The sequence below is a fragment of the Pieris napi genome, chromosome Z, assembly GCF_905475465.1.
Source record: "Pieris napi chromosome Z, ilPieNapi1.2, whole genome shotgun sequence".
Taxonomy (NCBI): Eukaryota; Metazoa; Arthropoda; class Insecta; order Lepidoptera; family Pieridae; genus Pieris; species Pieris napi.
In genome coordinates, this window is record NC_062259.1 from 13,077,152 (window position 1) to 13,101,330 (window position 24,179).

The 24,179-nt window shown below is 35.5% G+C and overlaps 1 protein-coding gene and 1 long non-coding RNA gene across 7 annotated transcripts in view; both read left to right on the forward strand.

Annotated features, from left to right (window-relative positions):
- LOC125062843 (insulin-like growth factor 2 mRNA-binding protein 1) overlaps window positions 1-24,179 on the forward strand; it is a 65,178-nt gene that overhangs the window by 30,536 nt on the left and 10,463 nt on the right. The window contains exon 1 of one of the 6 annotated variants that reach the window (XM_047669036.1): window positions 12,859-13,260. The exons of 3 other annotated variants lie outside the window; for them this stretch is intronic. In XM_047669036.1, coding sequence (XP_047524992.1) covers window positions 13,169-13,260 — 92 coding nt within the window. In that variant the 5' untranslated portion in view covers window positions 12,859-13,168. Of the gene's footprint in view, window positions 1-12,858; window positions 13,261-21,971; window positions 22,131-24,179 lie in introns of those variants that run through there. 2 more of the 6 variants (XM_047669033.1, XM_047669035.1) reach the window with 2 other exon arrangements.
- LOC125062844 lies at window positions 10,059-11,638 on the forward strand. The gene is made up of 2 exons (XR_007119347.1): window positions 10,059-10,327; window positions 10,582-11,638. It is a non-coding gene; the product is annotated as an uncharacterized LOC125062844 (long non-coding RNA).

Genomic DNA, 24,179 nt, shown 5'->3' on the forward strand with positions numbered 1-24,179 from the left:
ATCTTAATATATATAAGTTACGTGTCACGTTGTTTGTCCGCTATGGACTCCTAAACTACTGAACCGATTTCAATCAAATTTGCACACCGTTTGCGGTTTGATCTAACATAAAAGATAGGATAGCTTACATCTCAATATTATTTTATTGCAAATTATTTGTTAATTATTTGATAGTCACAATTCTAACAGATGGCGCTGTGTTGAATATACCCACGTTTCACATAAGCTACAATTTAATGGCATTACCACCAAAAAAGCATGGTGGTCCCCATGACTGGTGTGTTCTCCTACCGTTTCCCTTGAATAGTTTACTACTATGTAATATAACAATAACCTTAGCCACAGCAACGCTTGGCCGGTACGCTTTATACTATATAATATTATAAAGAGGAAAGGTTTGATTTTTTGTTTGTTTGAAATGAATAGGCTCCGAAACTACTGGACCAATTTAAAAATTATTTCTCCGTTGGCAAGCTACTCTATTCCCGAGTGACATAGGCTATGTTTCAAATAAAAAAAAAATAGGGATGCTTACTAAAACTTGACTAATCCAACCCAAGGTGTAAAAAAATAAACAAAAAACTTCCTTCAATCGTGTGCGCTGCGAAAACTATTAATGATAGAACAAAATGATGTATTAAAATTTTTCAGGACACATCACTATCTATTAAAAATGTCGCGACAGCATGTCACAATCTTTTACAGTTACGTCACAATTAGCGTCCTTTTATTAATTTTTTTTATTAAAATACCATCGCTAGAAAAGGCTCTTTATTCGTACCTAGGTATTGATCCTTATCAAAATAATTACCAACGTTTCACATAAGCTACAATTTAATGGCATAACCACCAAAAATGCATGGTGGATTGGTGTTCTCCTGCCGTTTCTCTTGAATAGTTTACTACTATGTAATATAACAAAAATCTTAGCAACAGCAACGCTTGGCCGAGTCTACTAGTTTTAATAGTATATATAAATTACGTGTCACGTTGTTTGTCCGCTATGGACTTCTAAACTACCGAACCGATATCAATCAAATTTGCACACCGTGTGTAGTTTGATCCAACTTAAAAGATAGGATAGCTTACATCTCAATTTATACCCGCAATATTAATTTATTGCAAATTATTTGATGTTGAGTCACAATTCTAACAGATGGCGCTGTGTTGTAAGTACCAACGTTTCACATAAGCTACAATTTAATGGCATAACCACCAAAAAAGCATGGTGGATTGGTGTTTTCCTGCCGTTTCTCTTGAATAGTTTACTACTATGTAATATAACAAAAATCTTAGCCACAGCAACGCTTGGCCGAGTCTACTAGTGCATTATATAATTTTAAGCACTAAATTGTTCATCCTAATGTTAGTACACTGTTATTCTAATAAATGGACTGGCAAGCCAAGTACCCACGGAGCATTGAGATGGGTTATTGTTATATCAAAGATGGCAGGGAGGGCATGGAGGATGTTGTGAATCGGTAGGGTCCGAAAAAGTTGGAAGGACCCACTGAATCTGATCCCCGGTCCCAAAGATGAGAATAAGCAAAAGCAACACAGCTGTGTTTGTGATTGAACACGTGACTGCCAGTGCGCGCACGCATTGGAGTCAACGAACGCGGAGGAAATGATCGTCTAGACCGCGCCACTTGCCACAATTAGCCTGGAAGAATCGCGCCTGCGTCGTGCGTTAGCAAGCGTTTTTACAAGCGGATTTTGAATCGAATGCAAAATCCGATTGCATATACGCAAAATTATATTTCTTTTTTGACGTTCATAAGTGTACATTGTGTTACCTATATGAATAAATGATTTTGACTTTTGACTTTTATAAATACTGTTCCATATCACACGTATGGTGAAACCAATCAACTTTGCTCATTAAAATTTATAGTATACTAGTCTTTTGAAGAACTTCAAATTTCCTCGACACGCGATTGTTGAACTTTTGATTTAGGGTCGTCTTTATGTAAGACTGATTGAATTTTTATATAGGACGCCAGCAGCATGCTTAGTTCCAAACTGAAATGTTTTCGTGCCCTGTACTTTGTGAAATGAGTTTATTGTAGTGGCAATATCAGCCAATTAATCATTAGATAATTTCTTTCGCTACGCATAGTTTATAAGTGGTCTTAGATTTATTGAACCGACTTTAAAAGACTAGTGGTAGGTTTTGTAAATGTGTGGTTTAATTATTGTACACAATGTTGTACAGAAGTCGACCAAGTGGGCACTTGGGTGGCCAATTTCTGATGAGTGCCGACTAATGAGTCGAGCGCACATTGGTAACACGAGCCGGGTCGCATCTCGGCTCAAACTTATGATACACTAATAAATGTCATGTCGCCTTGACACTTACCTGTGTATACTGGGTGGAATTTAACACCACCTAGCATTTTAAATTCCAGAATTAACGCTACTCTTTAATAGTTGGCAGTAATCTGTATAAAATTTAAAGCGTTATGGAGTAAAATAATAATCTCTTGTATGTAAAATTCTCGTGTAACAATGTTCGTTCCCATACACCTCCGAAACGGCGACCTATTCTTTTGAAAATATTTTATGCATATTCAGTAAGTCCGAGAATCGGCTACTATTCCTAAGTGATAAGGGGTGTCACCCCAAAAAAAAATTATTTTTTAAAAAATATTTTTTGTTTTTATTTTTTTATGATACAGCATATAAAAATACATAGAACCCTTAATTTCCATCTACCCTCTACGATCAACCGCTTTTTTTATTTGTTAGTTCAGAACTTATAACTAAACTCTGAGGTTCATATATATAGAAAAAAAATCATAGAAAAACCTAAAAAGTTTTCATTCGGGAAAACCGGAAATGTACTAAAAAGTTAGATGACGCGGGGGGGGGCAGCTAATTAATCTATATATATAAAATGTTATGTTGGTTTGTGTACGTTTCAAAAACTCGAAAAGTTCTTCACCGATCGAGCTGAAATTTTAGCATGATATTATATAATACAGTAGAATCCCGATTATTCGGATCAAATAAAACCAGGGTATTCCGTATAATCGAAAATCCGGATAACTGATTTCAAAGCAATTTTTTTTTATGTAATGGGTTTTAGGCAATACGATTGCTTGTTATTTCGTTAAAATCGTCGTGTGGTTAAATTTAATTAGGTAGAGTTAAGCCGCATTTACATTTATCTGACGTGTTGTGTTGTGATGCATCAGAACGGTATCAGTTTCATACATTTAATATGGAAGCGTTCACATTTATTCAATGCGGTGTGTTATGACGGCTTCTGATGTGTCGTGTCACAGGCGATCCCGGTCCGCGTCAGAAAGGGTGAGGTGCGGGGGGCGGTGCCGTGAGACGTCATACCGCATCAGACTAGTGTGCACGCGCCAGTGTTGTGTTATTACGCGTCAGAAATGGACGAAGAGCAACTAATTGAATACATAAGACAATTTAAAGTGATTTATAATCCAAAATGTAAAGAATATAAAGATCAAGTTATGAGAGCAGCTATTTGGGAAGAGATAGGAGAAAAAATTCTTCTTCTTCTTTTTCTTTGTTTAGTTAGAAGCGTTGCCAACGCCAATAATTCCAACTCTTCTTCAAAATCTGAATCTGAATCGGATGATTCTTGAAAAAAACATTGCAAATGTGTGAACTCTCTGGGAGTCAAGACGGAACTGATACAAAAAACCGTCATAATGCATCATAACACGTCATATCAATGTGAACAGTAGCCATCACGACAGAGAGCATCACAACACAACACGTCAGATAAATATAAATGCGGCTTTAATTTTAATAATTTATTCCATGCCTTTTTAATGTTTGCAACTTCACAGAGTTCCACTCTTCTACCAGCATATAACAACAATCTTTTAAATTATTATTTTTTTAAAGTTGTTTCTTCTTTGATAGAGTCAAAGAAAATGAAACAATAACAAACACTATCCCTCAAACAAATGAGAGCGGGGGAGTACACCGTCGGGAAGAAACTTGTCTCGTTGCGTCGTCAAAACATTTATAAATTGATAATTAGAGCCGAGACGAATGAGTCCGGATAATCGGATGTTCGGATAATCGGGATTCTTTTTTTTCCACAAGTTACGCAAAATTAAACTTAAATGAAATGTTTTCTTTGTTTTGTTTCTCATTTCTCATCCATTCAATCACAATGTGCCACGGTGAAGCGTGGAAGGGAACAGCTAGTTTATAATCAAATCGATAGTGAAAATCATTTAGTCACACAAAGTGGGACCTAGCTTGCGGCTAAATTGTCTTTGCCTGACTTGTCCTAATACTGTGCTGAAATGTAATTTCGTCGGAGACTCGGAATGTGTATATTTTATGTTAGGGAACTGGTGCGACGCGACGTCTTCTTGCCTGCGTTTTGTGTGCTCTTATTACTTTGTTTATTTAAACTTTAAAATAAAATGAAATAACATAAACAATTAGGGATGCAACGGGCGGTCTTATCGCTAACAAGCGATATCTTCCAGGCAACCCTAGTAAGGAATAAAACTAAATAAATATATATATAATAAAGTATTCCTAGTGCATAACCAACTCAAAAATAAATTAATTTACAAGTAACACTGAAAACATATTATACAATTACCAAACTTTAATATTTAAAATAAATTAAAAACTAAAATCTAATCTCAATGTCAATGAATTACAATACAAAACAAAAGAATAAGAAAAAACTTGAATTACAAAAGACGCGATTGAGCAGGATAGGATATGGTTAGGAAGTGGAAGTTATGTAGAAGACTTTTAAAAGTGGTTATTAGTTGTTGTATTTGAATTTTCAAAGCTCAAATCTATATATATATATAAATGAAACCCGTTTTCCATTGTCAAGACATAACATGAAAACAGCTTGACCGATTTGTCTGATTTTTTTCAATAATATTCCTTGAAGTACGAGGATGGTTCTTATGGAGAGAAAAATTAAAAAAAAATGAGTGAAAAAGTCTAAAAACAACTTTTCTGTATGCCCATACAAAATATTCGTATAATAATAATACTTAAGTCAATTTGAACTTTAATACCATATCATAGAGTTCAAGTGTTAGTGGAGGGGTTCCGGGAAGGTAAATTTTTATTTTTGACATAATGTATTTGTTGTCTTATCAACTTTCTTTTTTTATCTTACTAGCTAGACCGGTGTCCCGAATAGCAGAATAAGTATTTAAAAAAAAAAAGAATAGACTGTTAGGCGGTACGATGTTCGCCAGGCCAGCTAGTAATAAATAAAAAAGTGCGTGCGTACAAAGTACACACTACACAGTACACATGTCAAGTGAAACTTCTTATGCAAACTAATTTTTAACTGTTGTTCATTGTATCAATTTGTATTTATACAAATCTAACACTTTAGATTTCCTAGACTTGAGGGAGGGAAAAGGAAGGTATGTTAGGAACTGAATTAATTTAAGTGTCGAAAATTAATACAAATTATAAATTTCCTTTTTTAAATAATAAAAACACGTAGCATTTTAAAATTAAAATTTCTATAAGGTAATTCGCCCTTGTCACTCTCTCTCTCTCTCAATCTGTCTCAATCGCTCTCTCCTTTTTCTTCGACAAAATGCTGCACATCTTCGTGACGTTTCGTAAAAAAATTACCCTCTTGCGACTAAAGAAGTTTCACTAATAGAATTCTTAAATTATTTTTACTTTTTCGTTGGTGGAACAAAGTTTTCTGATTCTTGATACAATAATTGTTAATGATTTAATGTATCCATAATGTATGTATGCATATCGTTGCTACGTGTCCCACTACGGAGCTTTTAAAAAAATGTCAATTGTTTTTTTAGTTGCCTACAGTAGTTGAAAAGAAACGTTGTGAATGTTCGTTGAGAATGGGCAAAGCGGCTTCTAAACAGCTGAAGCGTTTGTTTGCTTTTTGGTTGGACGCCCTAATCTCTGGAACTACTGGTTTGAAATGAAAGATTCTTTTGTGTTGTCCATTTATCGAGACTATTGTAAAAATCTACCGAATTTGCGTGTGTTGAGGGTTGCCGCGATGAACTGTTTTTTAATACTACATATTATGATATATTTTTATGTATTAAACTTTATCAAATATGGAATAGAACAACTTGACGCCTTGTCAAAGATGTATTAATAAATTATAGGCCTATTAGGATAAAACTAATAACGTAACTAAGCAGTTACGTTATAAATTTTAACTACAATTAAAATTTTTATTATTATTATTACTACGCTGGTTAAACATATTGTAATTTATACGGTCTATTTGTGTGTTGCAAATATTTGTGTGAGTGTCTGTGTCACTATTTAGTTTATATTTATATTATTGTAGGAGGCTTTTGGTTTAAAGTTTAAACCTTCGATAGGAGAAAATAAATAATTGTATTGGGCATTTTGTTAACTTAACTAAGTTAACAAATTGTAACATAAAATAATATAAAGGTTTATAAAACTCAATTAATGCTAGGTGAGATTAAAGAATAATAAAAGACATTCAAAATGGCCGAATAAATGATAGTCGCCATACAAGGGCAACTTTGACACGCGATAGAGCTGTAAATTGATTTGTATATTACATCTGTATATAAAATTTGTGGGGGTGGAAACATTTCAAGTGCATTTAATTTTTCACAGAACGCCCACTTCTATATCGGAGCGAACATCTACAGTAAAGTTATTTTTACCTATTTGCAGCGAAAAAAATTGCCAGGGTGTATGTCCGAGGGAGATGAAACTTTTAAAGAAAATCTTCCTATATGACAAATATTGGTTTTCAAGTAGAACCTGTTTTGTTAATAGTTAAGAGCTGCGTACATTACGTCGCACCTATATCGACATAAGGAAAGTGCTAAAAGTGAAATGTGGTGGTAACCCTATTGTTTGGTATTGCTACTACGGAATTAGGTCTTTTTTGTGAGGGATGATCCATTTTTATAACTCATAGTGAATGCGGCATCACCTCACTCTTAACCCCCAACTAGCAGACCGCGCGCGGCCTAGCGCTCCGCGCTTCTTTGGACTAGCTATTTGAAAGCATTTACCTATTTCATGGATATTGCCATTCCGGAATTCCCTTTTTTAGGGAATCTCATTTATTGCTGAAGTCATGTGTAATGTGACCCTTAACCTCGTAAAGCGCCATCTCGCGGGTCGGGCGCGACCCATCGAAGCGCACGACGGCTGATGTATTTATATAATATAATATACATATGACACACAGGCATTACGATAGCTTTAAGTATTCGTCATTACGATAGTTATTTACTTGCCATATAATTTATATAGTTAAGTATATTTAAATTATTTATTTTCTTAGTCTTGCAAAATACATATACATACTTATTATTATAAATAATACTTGGTTTTTGTAAGAACAAAATAATGTTGTCTATTGTTCAGCTCTATTACCTGGAACTTGATAAAAACTTAGATCACAAAAGGGTCGTCGATTCACTTACTCGTCCAGGTACCTTTATATTATTATAACTGTACCTTGTTGGCAATGTATTGTACGCTAACGTGTTTTAAGCATTTCTATGAAAATTTTAAGCTCCCTTACTCGCAAAACTAGGACATTTTATGCAGATATAACTTCAGCAACCCCAAAATTAAGTTTTGTACACTTTTAAACGCGTTACGTACAGTATACATAATGATTATATATTCTTGTACAACGTACGCAGAGTTAGGTTTGCCTAATTGTATAAGGGGTGACGTCACTCTTGAGCCTGGACGGGGTGAAAGGTGATTGCACGTGGCTAGGTGTCCTAGAAACGGGTCGCGGGTGGGACACGCCCCTTGATAGGTCGAATGCAACCTGGCGCGCGCATTGCATCAATGCACTCCGCCCAGATCACCTCACCCCCGTGCGCTAAGCATCTGAGTTTACTGACGGCTTTAGACAGGCACAGGTTTCTAGATTTTTGAGCTCTAGTCGCGTAACGATTACTTTATCGCTATCGAGTCGATGGGTGGTGGTTGAATACGTGATTTAATCTTTATCGTAGGGTGTGAAATTTGGTGTAGATTATATTCGTTGGGTGGTTTATTCCCCGGTATATTGAATGGCTGATCGTTTGTTGAGGTGAGATATGTGTCAAAACGTAGCCTTATTGATGTCTCATTAAAATTGGTGCATTTTGGTACTTGTTATAATGAATTAGCATGTGTAGAGTAGAGCCCTATGTCCCCAGGTCGTTATATGTGCATCTAAGTGTACCCTACTTTCTATATTTTGTTTAGAGCCATTATTATAAAGAAATTTGGGGCTGTTATGCCTTTCATTATGTTTGAGACAATTCAACTGTATTGAAATATATTAGATCAGTTTTTACTAATACTATTGGGTACTAGAAATATTCTTGACATATTACGGTATGCGTAGCTATTTATATAGTGGATATTATTTAACCCCATATATATTGATAACTCCACTCCATCAACGGCCGCGCACGAAATATCGCATTAGTAATTAGGGCCGGATGTCGTATTGGCTAACATCGCGGACCTCACGTCCTTCAGTTGCCCCACTGAAGTGAAACATGTTTTCGGCTATAAAGAAATAAATTTGGACAAGATCTAAGTTGCGTTTAATGGATTTGCTTGTTGCATGTGTGAGCACGTGGCAACCGATAAGATATTTTTATCGCTCGCATCCTTGTAGCCTTGATAGCCGGTCTTATTCAGTTGGGCCAAGCAGCTCTGAAGCGATTTTAATGGGGTTGTAACGGCGCTGTTATTATTACATCCGTAACGTCATTAGAATACTATTTGTAAAGCTCAATGCGCGGGAATCGAAAGGTTCACGCTTGTTTGCCCACCGCACAGCGATTTTTTTTATTATTGTTATAAACAAAAAGCAAACCCCCGGACCCTCGTGCATTTATCACAGATGGATGTACCTTTTTTGGTTGTGACAAGTTTGAGGCCGTGATAAATTTGTACAGTGAGCGATTGAATTATGAGAATAAAAAACAATAGCTGCTTAAAATAAGTGTACTTGTTAGGCCAGCCTAATTAGGGTTATATTTATATTTAATATATTATAAAATGGTTATTATACTCGTAGCTCTGAAACTCTTACCCAACACTCTAACCATTGGGTTGCAATAAATCAGATGTAGGCTTAACTAGAGACTGTTCTGGTTCACCATTGATATCTTCTAACGGAAAGATTTTGTCCGAGTGGCGTATAAGAAATGGTTTGAAAATATATTTCAATGGCGTAATGGAACTGGCTGGCTATATTTAATTTCATGAGTAATATTTATTAATATATCCATATGTATATTGGTATTTGTTTTGATTTGACAACATACAAAACACTAAGCTGGATATTGAACTGAAATGGTAAAAACTCAGAAAAGAAAGACTCAGAATGATACACACATTATTCCCAAACCTATAATAATAATAAATCAATGAAGTGAAGTTCAGGGGAACACCTAGTAAATAATATTTGGATTAAAACATGGGGTTTTCATGCATTTTCTTGGTCACGTGTGAATTAAATTAACGTTAGCTAATGAAAATCACGATGGGGAATGCTCAAAAACAAAACAGCATAGCATGAAGGGTGCTTAACAAAACACCAAAGAGCACTAAGAGGCAGTTTTGCGGGCTCGCTCGCCTTTATCATAATCCTAACGAAAGGGCAAGTTCAAGGTCGAAATACGACTATATCAGTTGCCTAATTTTGTGTACTAGGTCCTTCGAGGCTTAGATACTCAGCTATTCTTGCATTTTCAGATCAGGTTTCTAACTTTGGGGTATATATAGGTAATATGTAAATGTATTTGGGTTGAAGTTACGTAGGTAAGTACTTTAATTTTATATAATGCGAGAATGCGTAGCAATTTAGAATAAAAATTATGGATTACATTGGTAGCAACAACGGGCCAACTTTGTTATTAATTTAAATTGCCATTTTTTTCTATCAACCAAAGATAAATTAAAAAAAACTTAAAATATAAATATATTAAAAATAATTTTAAATAGGTGTGCATTTTTTTTCATAAAATGACGGTATGCGCTTATACATGAAAACAACAAAGTATTGGTTAAAAAGGGATGTAAGGTGACGGTGGCAAAGTGCGCCTACCGGGCAAGTGCACCTACCACAAATATCTCGAAAACTACCGATTTGATACTAGTAGTGACACCTTATATCGATGCTACAAACTAAATCATAGTTCTTGGTGAAACTCATATATAGCTCTAGTCATGTGAGTTTGAGATACGAGCCATTTTATTTTCACTGATATTCAAAGTGGTGAGGAGAGATGACTATGGCGTGATCATCGTCGTAAATCTCAAGAAATCGAGTTTTTACCGATATACGAGTGAGGTAAGTGCACAATTTAAATATTTTGCTTTTAGATCCTGACTTTATTTCACTCCTATCTAGTAAAATATATATATTTCTTGCAAGTTAAATATTCAAACCTCAAATTTATATAGTTGGGGAAGCGCGCCATACTGACTTATTATATGGCGCACTTCGCCGCAATCCAGAGGTTACAAACTTTTTAAAATGTGTCTACAATAGACTAGTATAAGTCACAATTATTAAATCATTATTATTTATGATTTTTGTTTAAGATGGGGCGCTATGAAAGAAAAACTGTAGGTCCTTCATGGTCCAGAGAGGCTTTGAATGAAGCAGTTGAAGCTGTTCGATCGGATAGAATGTCTGGGTATGCAGCCGCATCAACCTTTGCTATCCCAAGAAAAACTATTATGGACCACGTCACAGGTCGAAGGGGCCAAAAATCATTAAGTCTAGGCAGACCACCAGTACCTATTTAAATATGAGACAAAATGATGGCAAAATGTTTGCCTATAATGGAAAAAAATGGCTTCGGCCTGACTCGTACAGAATTTCTAGATATTGTTAAGGGATATGTCAATCAGAACGATCTAAAAGCACCTTTCAAGCTTCAAAAAGCGTTATAAGTTATCAATTAAAAAACTGCAGGCTGTAGAGGTTGCTCGTAAGAATGCCGCAGACCCATCTGTCATCCAAGAATTTTATGATATTTTAGACAGAGTGATTGCCGACTTAGGGCTTCAGGACAAGCCTGAGCGAATTTAAAATTTGGATGAAACCAGTTACTGCAGTGATCCACAAAAAACCAAAGTCATAAGTCTTAGGGGATTTCCATCGACTCGGACTACATCATCCTCTGGAACGTCGATCTCCTTCACTTTAGTTATTAAGTTGTAAGGGTAACAAGCCTTGCTTGATTAATGTTTTTGAATAATTACAACTAATATATTTTAGAAGATGTTTCTCATTGATTTTCTTTTCGTTACCTAGTTTTGTTAAGAATTTATAATAAATATTACACTTAATAACTAATTTCAATGACTAACTTCTTATTTCAGTCCCTTTATAATACTGATACCAAATAAGTAGTTCCAAACCATGGTATTCCCATCGTAAATAAAAGAAAAAATATACTTGACACTCGATTATCAATATTTAAAAAAAAGGTTCATAGCCTCTGACTTAAGATTGTATGGCGCATTTAGCCGAAATTTGGTTTTTAATACATAGATTCTTCTAGAATGTGGCTATGAAAAAATAAAAAATGGCATGCGTATTGTTGCTTGTTTTCTTAAAATAATAAAGGGCTGTTTTTATTCTGATGCTTTATTATTGCGTTTTATTAATACTAGGCGCACTTCCCCGATTTGTCGGCAAAGTGCGCCGAGTCAGACTGTTTTCAAATTTTATGCTAAAATTCATTAATTTGCCGTCAGATTCTAATGACACGACATTAGTTGTTGTTGCAAAACATCACAGATCCTTATGGTACCATGATTTAGTGTCACTTGTGATCTTAAGCACAAGTAATATTGCACCAAAGTCAACTATGAAAAAAGTATGGCGCACTTTGCCCCCATCACCCTATCGTGTCTATTTAAGTTTCACTATTAAGTACGTACTAAACGTGGATTGATTGTTATTTATATTTTTGAAGTGTTAGTTTAGACATGATTTCCGATAGTTTTATGCTAAGACCTCTACCTAAGATTGCTTTTACATTACCTACATAGTATTTAATGAAACAATGTTAGCAACACTACACTGCAGTATAGCAGTCGCAGCGCCCGCGGCTCGAATCATTCATTCGCCATCTTTCGCTCGGCGCGAACGGTGACCAGACCTAATTCAAAGACGGCCAACTGACACCCAGACTACAGCCACCAGCTAAAACAATAAAATATTGATGAGATTAGACCCGCCACATACATGTAAAGGACCTTTGAAGGGCGCACGGAAAAGCTTTCGATCTACGAGTACACGAGGTCGTTCTCGTTGGAAAACGGCGCGGGACACAAAGTGGGTGACGCCTGTACCGGACGAAGTAGGCGGCGTCGGGCGACCGCCCTCCACGGGCTCCGGACGATCACCGTGGAAGACAAGGGCGCGGGGCGCTGGCATACGGATTCAATATTATACTTCACGAAACTATGTAGGGATTGCACGTTGTGGCGAAGTTATCGATAGAATTAAAAATATCGATAAGCCGTTCTCATACCCAGTATAGAAATCAGTTAAAATCAAGTTAACGTACCTGTACCTAGTATTGACGAAAATATTTGGCTATGACCACATACGGGCTTACTATTGCATTAAAATCAGGGTCGTAATTATCTCTATTGTTAAGTTTTTTTATGTTTATACACGTAACTGTTGTAATAATAAACTATCGATTAATGTTATCGACACGGGCACGTTACTAAGGCGCGCTTGTGCTCCCCGCGGGCCCCTCGACAGACACGCCCAACGTGCGCATTCTCGACAAAATGTACACGAAATTGATGAAAGGCGAATCGTCGCAAGTTGGGTTGGCTTCGCTCGACTCGATTACGACGTTACGCACGGCACGTCACTCAGTCGGTTACAGCTCTCGATAGCTAGCGAACCGTACGCGCGGCGCACACGTGCCCGTATCTAAACCACGCCGCTCTCGGTGCCTTTGCCCGCTTCCCATTATTATGTAATACAAAAATAAACCACGACATTTAACGAGCACGTGTGCGCACCGGTCGTCGTACGTCCCCATCCAACAATCAAGGATTTCCGACTCTACATCAACACACCAATTTTCGTCTAAACCCACGTTTCGGACAAAGTGTATCCAGTATTCCTGTGTTTGTGGTTGTGAAATCAAATGAAATGTCTAACTCTGTGGAGCAACAGTTTGGCGAGCTCAGCCTTTCCCAGGACGAGCATGATCAAATGTACGATCAAGATGATCAGCAAGACAGGTGCGTTTTCAAGAAATTTAATATAGATTTACTCGTTTTTAATATTTCTTACTATGCAGTGTTGTCAATATGCCTGTACAGTTTCAGTTTTCGATTATAAAATAGACTATCAGCAATAAACACCTACGACGCTCGATGACGCGCCGCGCCGCGCTGTGACGCCGGCCGCATTTATGATGGCGGGCTAGGGTTGTCGTATAAAATTCATTGTGCGCATTCAATACTATGCTGTCATATTTCACAGATTTTATTCTTGGAATTTAATTACATTCACAATAAAGATATATGCTTATAGCTGTGATTAGTTATTAAGGGTCTGTTTCACAATGTACGGATAAGTTCTACATCAATTCCAAATTATCTATTTATAACTTATTGGTAGGATAAACACTATTGTTGCGTTTCACGACTGTCAGATATCGCTATTCGTCACATGAAGTCCATCATAAGCTATGAGTTCGATGAATATCAAATAGCACAATTTATCTTCCAAATAATTTATGTGTTGCATAGCTATTTGGTACTTTATCCATACATTGTGAAACAGACCCTAAATGTAGCACGGAAATATCAGTACGAATCTGCTGACGCCCAATCGATTACTGGCAACGCAAATTTGCGCTGTAGCGATACATTCAAGTTAAATAATTCATTTACATATAATTCGTTCACGTTATATAGGTAGTTATCTTTTAAGAAGTGGAAAATAAGTATAGTAGATGTGAAATTTATGGCAAGTGGCAACCCTAAAAGGTTCGATTGATGGCTCCCCGATCTTGTCGTCTATCTCGCTCTTTCCCGCTCTGCGTTTAGAAAACGAGACTTCCATTATTTGAGACATCCGGCCCAAATCTGAAAAAAATTGCCGCCACCAAATTTACGAGAATGAACTGGTTCTCGGTAGTGAAATAATTTCGGATCTAAAAGCGAAAAGACCACATGGTCCCCAACAAATTAGTAAGGCTTAATTTTATTACCCACGTCGTAATTATTACTTACCATTACGAAGCAGATTATGAAGTTAAAAATTATTATAATATTGGTGTACATGGTAGAGCGTTATAGTTCAATGACCTTTACGACAAGTTTTTTTTGTTATTTTGTTATCTAAATCCAAAGGATATTTTCTTTTAAAGTATCAATGACGCGCCTGACGTACTGTAAGAATTGAATTTATCATCTCATCTATAGAGAGTAAAAAACTCTTCTCATTTGAAGAGTGTTTTTACTAACATTACAAAAAAAATCATTTTCATTTTTAAATACAACCAGCGTTCTAAATTCTTCACCATCAGCAGCCCTTTGATTATTGCAAAATAATGTTCCTGTATGCAATAATGAGAAGTTTAGCCGCATTAGCTGCAATGATATTATAAAAAAGCTAAAAAAAAAATATGTTTTGTATTGGGTGTATCTGTATTCATTTTACAATCAGGTAATCAATGCAATTTCTTTAATACATTTCTTAAATTTATTAAAAGGCAGAGATAAAAGAGCCTCTAAGAGGATTTTATTAAAGAAGAGTATCCCTTTTCTCAAAACAAGTTACTAACTGTAGATAGTTTAGTACGGGGAAATTGCAGACAGGGAGAGAATTGTTCCGAGTATTAACATTGTGCGTATGTTCTATTCTAGTAAACTTATCACTATTTTTATATACAATACATAAAAGTAACTAAAATAAACAAGTCTAGCTGTATCGACATCAGTTAGTAAGCGAATTTTTTTAACCGAGTTAGCTGCAGAACTAAGTCTCTTCGCAAATCCACTCAATCATATGAGGGGACCACTGAAGTTTTGAATCTATGGTGATTCCAAGAAATACAGTTGTATCATCCAGTTTCAATTCCTCATAATTGGTCACTAGACCAATTGGATACTAATCCATAACCCTAATTGAAGTCTGATCACCTACTTTTCTGTTATAAAAATATATATTCATGAAACAGACACAGAAATATGTCTGCTTGCCGTCCGATTATGCTGCCTGCATTGAGTAAAATCTTTGAATAAATTATTCTTGATCAATTATTCATACATTTTAGTAATAATAAACTTATGCATAGCCAGCAGTATGGTTTTACAAGAGGTCGCTCCACACCCGATGCTGGCATTTAATTAATTTAAGAGATTTTAAATGCTTGGGAAAATTATCATGATGCCATTGGCGTTTTTTGCGATTTATCAAAGGCTTTTGACTGTGTCCATCACGAAATGGCATTGGCGAAAAAGCGCTAAATCTTATGGAATCATACCTGAGCGATTCAAAAGGTAATGTAAATGGAACTATATCAGAGGGATCCTCTGTTACTATGGGGGTACCTCAAGGCTCCAAACTTGGTCCCTTCTTATTCCTCGTCTATATAAATGACCTACCATATCTTGTAAAGGAGCTTCACGAGATAGTACTGTTTGCTGATGACTCGCTTTTATTTAAAGTGAAACGACGAAGTAGTATTAATATTATTTTCTTATGTAGCCAAGTCCACATTTCAAGGATCGTCATGCTCGCTTAAATGTCTTTGCTTGTGGCGGCGTCCATGCGTCGGGTTGTCTCTCTCCCTAAAATATGGCGAGGGGTCCGATGGCTGCCCATGCGTCATACTCGTGAATGGGTGCTACTTATGGTGACTGGTCGTACTTGAAGTCGTGTATGCGGTGTTGTTAGTTATTTCGACGTATTTGCGTGTTGTTCCCACGAGAATGTAAGCGCGTGCTCCTAAAACACCATGCCTCCTGCCGATAGAGGACAAATCTTTGTTTTTAATTTATTTTATTATTATTTATTACTTAAATCTCATGTGGAACATAGTTTAATGGTTGCAGCTCCTTACAAACGTTGTGTAAAACAAAAAACCTGGCGATTAAACAGAGTGGTGGAGAGTTTATTGCCAGTTCTACGCCCTTGATTTGAGTACTGGCAGTAAATGTAAAATTAGAAGCAATTTAATGTATATTTCTTTTTGACGTTTATAACATTGTGTTACCTACATGAATAAATGATTTTTTACTTTGACTATATGTAACAAGCATGTTATCGCGGTTATCGTCAATTCAGCTAATTTTTTAATTAATTTTTTCGAGGAATTTTAAAAATTCTTATAATAATAGCCCTTCAAAATTTATTCACAATTCCAAGTACTCATGTTTACGGTTTCTCAAATATTAAAGATATGCTATCGTCAGTCATATACTGCAGTTTAAGACAGCTTTTGGTTATTCTCCGCGCAGAAGCGCACAATAACAAGCGAGTTTAAAAATCTCGACCTGCTAAACGGCATTCCGCATTATATAATGAGTAGGTAGGTAGCCTGCATTCTAAACTCCCTATCCTCTCGGATTCCCAGAATAGGGGAGGTTTTGTTACTCTTAATCCTTTCTTTATCTGCCGAAAGTAGGTTCGTCATTCAATGAACTTTTGTCTTAGCAGTTAAAGGTTGCTGTATGACGGGAATTCGAATTTGGACCGGTGGCTTAAACTGCTAATGCTGACCTTGAGTAGCTAGCTTGACGACACTGGATCAGATAAACTTGTGGCATTATAGGATGACGTCTGCCTATTGATTCCATCTTATATTGAAAATCATCTTTGTACTCGACGTTACTAGAAAATTTTAAACGTAATTAAAGGGTTTATACGTCAATATTTTATAAATACACTAGCTGCCCCATCGAACTTCGTTTCTCCTTAATGTGATTTTACTTAGCCTACCTTTTTAGTACCTACCAACATGCAAGATTTTGCTATTTGGTACCCCGGAGACTGTTCGATTTTTCGGAATGAAAACTTTTTAGGGTTTTCTGTGAATTTTTCTCAATATAAACATCTGAGTTCAAGTCATAAGTTTAATTAATAAATAAAAAATAGGGGTTGATCGTAGAGGATTGAAAATTAAGTATTGTATGTATTTTTATGTTGTATCATAAAAAAATTATCCAAAAAAAAATATTTATTTTTTTGGGGTGGACCCCTTAAAATTTAGGGGCTTGAAAGTTATTAGCCGATTCTCAGACTTACTGAATTTGCATAAAAAAAATTCGTAAGAATCAGTCGAGCCGTTTCGGAGGAGTATGGGAACGAACATTGTGACACGAGAATTTTATATATTAACTAGCAGGTCGGCCAAGCGTTGCTTTGCCTTAGCCACTAAGGTTTTTGTTATATTACATAGTAGTAAACTATTCAAGGGAAACGGTAGGACAACTTATGTGAAAGGTAGATAGCTTATGTGAAACGATGTTACTTTTAACACAGCGACATCTTTTAGAATTGTATCAAATAATGAACAAATATTTGCAAAAAAACTAATATTGCGGGGTATTAATTGAGATGTAAGCTATCCTATCTTTTAAGTTAGATCAAACTGCACACGGTGTGCAAATTTAATTGATATCGGTTCGGTAGTTTAGGAGTCCATAGCGGACAAACAACGTGACACGTAATATATATATTTTAAGAAGATTATATTTAAAGAGTAAATTTCCACGTAACTAAATTAAATTATATTATTCGATAGAGCCAGTTTTTCAAGGAAGGGAATGGTTGAATGCCGGTTTGCTTTGCTTAGGTGTGTGCCTGCGACGAGAAATACAAGGCAGCGTCGTTGCCTTTGCGTAATGAAAATAAAATTGAATTAGCTCCTATTTTGTGCTTATGTAAGTTATTTACGTCCGTGACTAGTCAAAAGCGCCTCGCGGAGCTAGTCGGCCAAGTTCAATATCATACCAATCTCTGAATTGAAACCAAGTCAAGGTCATTCGATGACTCTCGAACACGAAAAATTTGCCGGAATCGCGAGGAATGGATAATACAAAACTATTTTGAATAATTTTATAGCTTCCTTATAGGGCTAAATAATAACGCTTCCATACTGGGGTGATTTATAAATAGATTAACTCGACGGTCGGTATGATTATGATTTTTGTTTTTTAAATTACTAGATAAGTTAAAGGCAATATGTGATTGATGTTTTTCCAAAGCAATTGGAGGACACTGATGTCTTATTACTACTACAATTAACCATATTAGTTTTTGTAAAAAAGCTGCTTCATCCACCCCTCCCCATTTAATAGTAACCTATTTTATTATTCCCCCTGTCAAATTTTTTTGTAATGAAAAGTAAACTAAAACTAAAATTAGATATTGATACTAATGAATGAGCAATATTTTTTTAAATAGAATTAATAATTTTTTTTGTGAAGAGGAAATTGAAAAATGCAACATTCCGTCGAGGCCAGTGACATTTTCCACGTTCTGGAAAATTTTACGCATTATTGGGCTCGTTATTATTAGAATTTAGCTTGATCACGGCCGCGTATACTTCCTTGCTTCAAGTAGCAAGGGGTTGGCTATTTTTATTTTGGTCTGGCGCACTCCGTTCATAATTATCTTTATATTTCTTGCCAGAACGTATATAAACACTGTTATATTATATAAATAACTGTAGAACTAGTATTGATAGGTTAATGTGGCGTCACGTAAGCCATTAAAAGAAAATATGATACGTGTGTTTCATGATTTAAAATAGGTACTTCGCAGATAATAGAGGCACTGTATAAGAAGATAACCTTGTTATCGTAAGTTGGCGTTTTTAATTATCACAATTACGTACTTTGAACTGGCAATAATTCATTACAAAAATAACTTATGTTCAACGATAGTACTTTCTAGAAACGGGCAGCTAGTTATCTGAATGCGGGGAGTTAACCAGACAGCTATAATATAAACATTTAACTATATTTAGATCTTGTCCATAGCTAGTACCAGCAACCCTTCCCCAGTACGGGGATTTGCACGGGGAACCGTGAACCTTAACCATGAAAAATTATATACCTAAACATTTCTATTCTCACTATTTCTTTTTGTCGCGAAAAGACCGTTTGACGCGACTGAAGGCTTGTCTTTTTATATACTCGATACTTTTAATTTTTTTCGGTCCCTTGAAAAATACTCGATAAAATAATAAAATCAAAGTAAATTGGTCCCCTCGGTAATTTGAAGTTAAAGGAATAGTAGGTATATTGCTCGACAACATGCGATAATTTGAAGTCCGGGCTCTATAATTTTAAGTGTTCATCATACATTAAAATTTGTGGGTTGTATTTAATGGTTATTACTTAAAAAAAATATACATATAAATAATCAATCGCGTATTTTATCAAATTTATATTTTATTTTGAATCTCCCGTCCCTCTCGTGGTTATAAACGCTTGTTATTTTGAGCTCTCTTGGTAATTTGAAGTATATCTTGGGTACCTTAGTTTCAAATTTTCTAATATAATTTAATGATTTAGTGATTTGATGTTTTTTTTAGTCAAGTAAGAGTCGTCTGTAATATAAGAACCGTTTTCGTTTGACAGCTTATCTTCGACGCAAGTCCCGACTACCACGAGTTTTCCGAGTTTAATACAATAAAGCCTTTGACACTTACGTTATTAACGTTACGTATAAGTACTGTTCTTATTAAATTTTAAAGTCTACTACTGGCGGTATTTAACTACCTTCGTGTATATAGTAAATGAAGAGGTATATCACGTTAGCGTTTTAAAAATTTAAGCTACTGATAGTCTGAACTTGTTTTTAAAGTAAACAGTTCAATTAATATAGATAATCTTTGTCTATGGTAGGTGTTTCATGAAATTATGGGGTTTGAAAGGTTCTATAAGTTTATACAGGTAATATGTTTGTATAATATACATATTATATTACATAGATGCGGGGGAGCGCCGCGCACCTGTCGACAGGTGGAAACGTCGCACGTGCGCGGTTCGCCAGATTGCACAAATGCACACTGCTTTTTATACCTCTCGTACTCTTAAAACGTTTTAAATCGATCGTTTTTATCATGAGATATATCGCGAGCGGATGTTCCCTTTTTCCTGTCCAGCTTTCGACTTGGAATTACCCTGTTCGTGGCGCTGCTTCTGAAACTTAGGCCCAGAATTGGTATAGGAGTTATTATGGACAGTATAAGCTTAAGTAAAACTTATCGTTTTTGTGTTTTTTTTTTACAAATCTGGGCCTCAGATTTCTGTATCTGTTTCATAATCATTCTCATGCATATACATATTTGATTTTTGAATACGTCTTTATTTTTGCTGTTTACCGTCGGATTTTTATTCAAGTGGAGATTTGAATCATTATTATTCTTATTATTACACATTCATTAAAAAAAACAAAATTAAACGTTTACTATAGTTTAGTTCATGTTAATCCGATGCAGGTGTATCATGCAGCTTTCGTTGCAAATTCCGACGCGTGCTGTTTTAGACACTTCGTCTGAAATATGTAGGTAAAGGGATTTGATTTGACACTTATAGCTCCATCAGAAGTCATTATAACATAATTTAAACTTACAATTTACCGTAGTTTAATATAACCTTTGTCTGACACTGGAAATTTTCAAATTTTAGCAGCTCTTTAATATCACATGAACTGTCAGTTGAAGTGGGGTCATGGGCTAAGATAAATATTTTGTTAGTATAACGTCTGAAGGGTCTGACTGGATCCCCCTGTTTGCCAAATGTCGTTTGACCATGAAATCATTTGCGTAATGTTAATATAACCACTTAGGTTAATACAGGGTTACTAGAGTATAATACAGGTTACCATGTTTTGTCAGATGGGGGTACACCCCTACTTGGGGTGAACCCCTATTTCGAATTGTCATTTCTTTCTTAAAGCAAACGAAATAAATACATTGAGTCGAATGAGTGCTATTTTTTTATAAAATAATATTTTTTTTACTCAAACGTTGAAATAACTCATTCGAATATCTAGATTCTTAGTAAAACTTTGTTGTGGCGTTATTTATGCATTTATGAGAAAATTATAAACTTATTTATTTCAGTACTTAGTACTTATGACTGTGATGCATACAACCATTAGTCTACACTAAACTTGTTACGTTTCATAAACATATTTTCCGATACAACATAGACAATGACAATGCTAATTTGCTTGGGGCTCTTCTTTGATCGATTAATCGATTATTATTAAAAGATAAGACTAAGCTACGAAATGAAATGCCCTATTATTGACTACTATATGAAAACCTATGGTAACCAGAGAAATATCTCTTAGGTAAGACACTGTTTGAAGAATATGTAGTTTTATCCTACAGTTTAGTTTTAATTTTAATTATCCTTTAGCAAATTGCAAGTATGTAACAATAATGCGCTCGAGTACAACTTGCAGGAACCCTGCCTCGCGACCCGCGACCGGTGACTAACTCCCCTCACTCCCCATCCCTCTCAACAGGCCACAATCGCACGCCCACGGGTCAGTGCTGCCATTTTACAAAATTTTCCCTTAATTATAAAGGTTAATTAAGGTGTGGTGGTGGTTGGTAAAGAAAATTACTCGATAGTCTCTTTGGATTGGCTTCGCTAGAATCGGCTTGAATCATTTCAAGACGATGTCTTTTCTTTCATTGGAATATCATACGCAATTCATAATTTGATTAGTTGATAACTTACAATTTATTTTTAAAAATGATTGCTAATTACAATACGTAAAGTTAAGATGTATGTATATATTTCTTTTGTATTTTTTATTGGCTGAACTAAAGCAAGCCCATATCACAAAAAAATGTTTTAGTTATCTATAGCGTCGTGTTCAAATTTTAGATATTAGGGCGAATTTTCCAGATAGTGTAGGAACTTAAAATTTGATATAGCGGTAACACTGCCGCCGGCTACAGGCGTTGGCCGTCGGGCACGACGCAGTCAACCGGAGTCACTTGCGGTGATAAGCCGCCCCTCGGTCATTGAAACCGATTCAAAATTACATTTAGTTGCGTGTGTGATAAGTACTGTCTTCTAGTGTAACCAATTGCAATGGATACGATGGATAGAAATAAATATCGCAGGTACGGCATTGTATAGATTTTAGTAACAGTAGGTGTTGGCCCTTCGGACGTGTCGCAAATATATTTCTGGAATGCGTTAGAAAAGTTTTGTTGTAGTTTGTTGAGTTAATTGCATATAAGCACGTGGTTGGTAAATAAAATGGCGGCGCCGGCGCCGCAGTTTTCCACATTGATTTACTATAGGTGTCTAGATAGACATAGAAAAGTTTCCAGTTATAAAAAAGTCGCTAATAGAATTTCATTTTTTTGTAAGTCATAAATTCGATATTAAACAACTAAAACTCAAAATAATGTTTTTCTCTAGAAGGCTCTCATTTCCCTCAATAATGAAGACAGTTAAGTTTTTGTTATTAATTCATTTTTAGTAGATTGGTTAATTGATTAGTTCTCTTGGCGTACGCCATAAACACTTAGGCTTTTTTGAGCTAATAAACTATGAACAAAAGAACAACGTAAAGCTCGAACAGTGTGTGGAAAGCACGCAAGCCTTACCTTACCTAATACTAATACCTTCTTCATTCAAAACCCGAGATGTATTATGACTGTATGACAGTCGCTGAAGTGGCAGCACTGCAGCGACGGCGCGAATTTTTATGCTTGATGAGTCATTGCGCCAGCCGCCAACGGACAACTCTACTGATAAAATTTGAAATATTTATGATGTATACTTAAAATGTACTGGTGTTTGTTGAAAAGCACACATAAGCTCAAATATACAAATTATATGACTAAAACAAAAGATTTCTACTTAATTATCTCAAAATTTTAGCAAAAACGATATTATTTAGCCTTGGTACATTTAAACTAGAAGAGTAGGATTTCATTTCAATAAGTCCTTTAACGTAAAACGCAATATTACCCTGGTAGAGCATTCTAAAAGTAATAAGTTAGTTCAGCTTGAGTTATATTCAAGCGTTTTAATATTGTGACTAAGGCTGTTTGAGGCGGATGACCACATAATAAAAACGATAGTGATAAAGGTTCTATTATTATTTTTAAGTTAGATGAATAACGGAACATGCAATTGAGTTTTAGGCCCAAATTCCTAGAAAGCTTGATTAGTTCATTAAGATATTCATTATTATATCATTAGTAACTTTTAATGTTTTCAGTTTTGTAATTTCCCTTAAAATTTGTTTTAAAATTCACGAGGACAGTCCCGATCTGCCTGAAGTTTACTATTACTACACAATTGTTATAAAAACGTGGACCGGTTGTTTTACTACTTTAGTAAATATCATAATGTGATAGTGATTCGTATTCAAGCTCAGATCGGATCAATATTGGTAAATTTCTAAATCTTTCTGGATCAGAACGAGTATTACATTATTCGTGGTTAATCCTTTTTAACAATTCAATAGTTACCTATATTAATAGTTGAATAAAAATGAATCTTCGTAGAATAACATATTGTGTTAAATTTTAATTATATTACCTACCTATTATGTGAAACAGCATCTATATATTGTCGACGTAACACGTTAAAATAAAGATATACCTAGTTAAACATCGTTCATTGCGAAAATTTAACAGCCACAAGTTGATTTTTGCGCTATTTTTCGAATCGGGAACCGGTCGGATGGGGCTCAGTAATTGTAACTTTCCAAACGAAAGCCAAAAAGTTTGAAAACTGGTCGCGGCTCGCGGCCGACAGCCAACCGCCATATTTGGTTTTATTTGTTTACTGAGACACGGCCTTAATGACTTGGGAAATGAAACTTTACTAAAAACTTGAGTGAGTTCTCGAAACCGCGACACAATCACGAGCCGCGGACCGAATAGCTGTTTTTGACATAAATTATTATCAATACCTTGGCATGGTTTACGCCGTACTAATTCAAAAAGTTATGAAATTGTTAACAAATAAATTTGTATCTACTAACCTAAGCATTCTGGTATTTGCCTATCCCACTGCTGCTAGCATTTAAGTTTAAAAAAAAAGTGTAAAGATAACGCCGGAGTCGATAAAATATCTAAATCTGTTTAGTTAATTTGCCCGAGGTTATAAATTGGGACCCTCCGATTAATTTCGTAATGTTTCGGTTTGAA